General features: G+C 31.4%; 1 protein-coding gene across 1 annotated transcript in view; it reads left to right on the forward strand.

Annotated features, from left to right (window-relative positions):
• LOC113814362 (ER membrane protein complex subunit 2) overlaps positions 1-1,706 on the forward strand; it is a 13,777-nt gene extending 12,071 nt beyond the window's left edge. The window contains exons 7-8 of the mRNA XM_027366416.1: positions 497-594; positions 783-1,706. Of these exons, the coding sequence (XP_027222217.1) occupies positions 497-594; positions 783-867 (183 nt within the window). The 3' untranslated portion in view covers positions 868-1,706. The remainder of the gene's footprint in view (positions 1-496; positions 595-782) is intronic.
• Positions 1,707-2,500: the final 794 nt, after the last annotated feature.

The following is a 2,500-nucleotide window of genomic DNA, read 5'->3' on the forward strand; positions in this document are numbered from 1 at the left end:
TGTGTTTTCCTTTCAGAGAATAATAGACTAGTATGAAATAACATGTTCTTGTTGTTGTTTTGAAAGCATGAATAGATAAGGTAAACTTGGTGAAAATAAATAACCAGTGAGATCCCTGCCTCTTTGTTTATGCATTAGTATGAATTACTAGAAATCAGTAGATTTGCATTTCAACTCATTTATGTCGCGTTTGAACTAGTGGAGTTTCAATAACTTATGGAAGTTTCCAGGCATGAAAATTGGAAAGTTAAATTTTGTTGAATATATTTGTATAGGCAGTGTGTGTCAGCATAATCAATTTGTAGTTTAATCATTCATGTCAGTGAAATAAGATTTGAATGAAAATCTTTAATATAACCAGTGCACAAATTTAAGTTAGGAAATTTATCTAGTGAGAATGTTCTTAAGAATTATTTGTTTATTTGTAAACTTTAAAGATTTTAATACTAGAATTTAGTGTTTTGATTCATAAAATTCTTTTATTTACCAAAAAAAGAGTTGCACTCATGTTGCATCATCATCGAAGAGTACAGTGCCGAAGAAGAAAGAAACCCAGCGTTTAGCAGCATGGGCACTTAAGGAAATTGAAGAAAGGTAAAAGACCACTAAGGTTCATAGAATAACTGCCTTTATTTGTATATGTGATGATGATATAATATATTTAAAAATATGATTGATCAAAAAAAATTCAATGGCCTAATTTCTTATGTGAAAAGTTTAACTTATTACTGACATTTCATTTTATTAGAGTAATTCTTTGCACAATTTTTTTTCTTTTCCAGGTACTCAAAATGCAGAACAAACACCATGGAAGGTACAAACATTTTTGAGACCTTTGGTTCACTGAGCTTAACTGATAAAGCATGATAAACATAATATGCAGAATCATATATTCATCATTTGTTCTTTTGTATTGTAATAAATTTTGAGATGAGATATAATGTTGTATGTTGCCATATTGTCCCATTTTATACTCCCACATTACAAGAGAAGGTTTACATGCTGAAGTTTGTTCCTCTATATTTGGACATGAGTGTGAAGGTCACAGTTGAAGCATTCCTTTGTATAAGAGAACACTGTATGTATTGATTTAGACTATTTGGTACTAGCTTCACTTTTCTCCCAGGTGCCTTTGTTTGAAACAAAGGGGTGGTAGAGGTAGGCCAGATATTGTTTTTTATCAACAGTTCATTTTTCCCTGTTAACTCTTCATTTTTAATTCATTTCTTTTTTGGAGGCTAATGATATTATTCTGATCTAGGGGAAAGTTATTTCAGTTTGCTGGAAGCATGAAACCATTTAAAGCTCAATAAGAGAAGAATCATCTTGTTTGAGCTGATTGTTACATAGTGCAATGTATAATTAATTACTTGGAAAGTGTATTTCTAAGTTGAGTGACCCCATTTTGTGATTCTTGTGTCGTTTGTGAAAGGACAAGAATATAGGAATTCTGTCCAGAAGAATCATTCCACAGGCACAAAGAGTGTGTTGGGTATTATTCAGATATTACAGGCATTTTAAAGAACTGTAGGGTAGGTTTTTGACTCCAGCAAACTAATGGAATCCCTGTGCATTATTTTTGTTCTTAAGAATGGACAGTGTAATATATTTGTAAGACAAAACTGTAATATATTTGAACTATAATTGACCATTTGTAACAATGTTATGTACAGTCATCATGAAATACATTCATAACAAGTTATTGATCTTTGTGTTTTGTTTAGATTTTGCACATCAGATGTGTTAAACCAGATCAGACATCTTTTTACTGCCAATAACTTCTTTCAGAAAGAAGAATGAAAAGTCTGCCCATCTTTATTAATTTGTATAAATTGTGAAAGTTCTTCCTAAGGTGTTATTTTTAAATGTAGCATTTATTTGAAAATTTCACTTTCTTTGGTATATACACATCTAATCATTTCTAAGATAAATAAGGCAAGACCATCTGTATATATTGGCAGTTAACCCATTGGCCACAGGTACACTATAGATTTTGTGAATTTTGTTGCACACAGATGGCTTTGCAAGTGGTCAGCCACCATGGAGTTCATTAGCTGTCTGTGTGTGACCTCACCTGATTTCCCCATTCCTAGAATTTTTGGGAAGTACTGATGTTTTTATTATTATTGACAGTATGATAATTATATATATTTTTTAAAATACTAATTGCAGTAATGAATATAAAGATTTTTAAAAATCAAGGAAAAGGGTGAAGAGGTGATGTAGGAAGGATTAGTCATTGAATTCTTGGTGACTAAGCACTATAGCTTTGTCACCAAGCCATCTATATGTAAACACAATTAATAAGCTAAAATCACAATGGACACATGTCATGCAATTCCAACATAATGGGTTTAGAAACTATAGCTCTATATTTTGGTACATTTTTGGTTGGGTGAACTTGATATGAAAGGCATTGTGTAGATAGCAATGATAAAATCTCATAGATATCACTTCCTTTCTTCTTGTGCAATGCATAAATGATGGAAGATAAAGCTGT

The sequence above is a fragment of the Penaeus vannamei genome, chromosome 18 (genome assembly GCF_042767895.1).
Source record: "Penaeus vannamei isolate JL-2024 chromosome 18, ASM4276789v1, whole genome shotgun sequence".
Classification (NCBI taxonomy): Eukaryota; Metazoa; Arthropoda; class Malacostraca; order Decapoda; family Penaeidae; genus Penaeus; species Penaeus vannamei.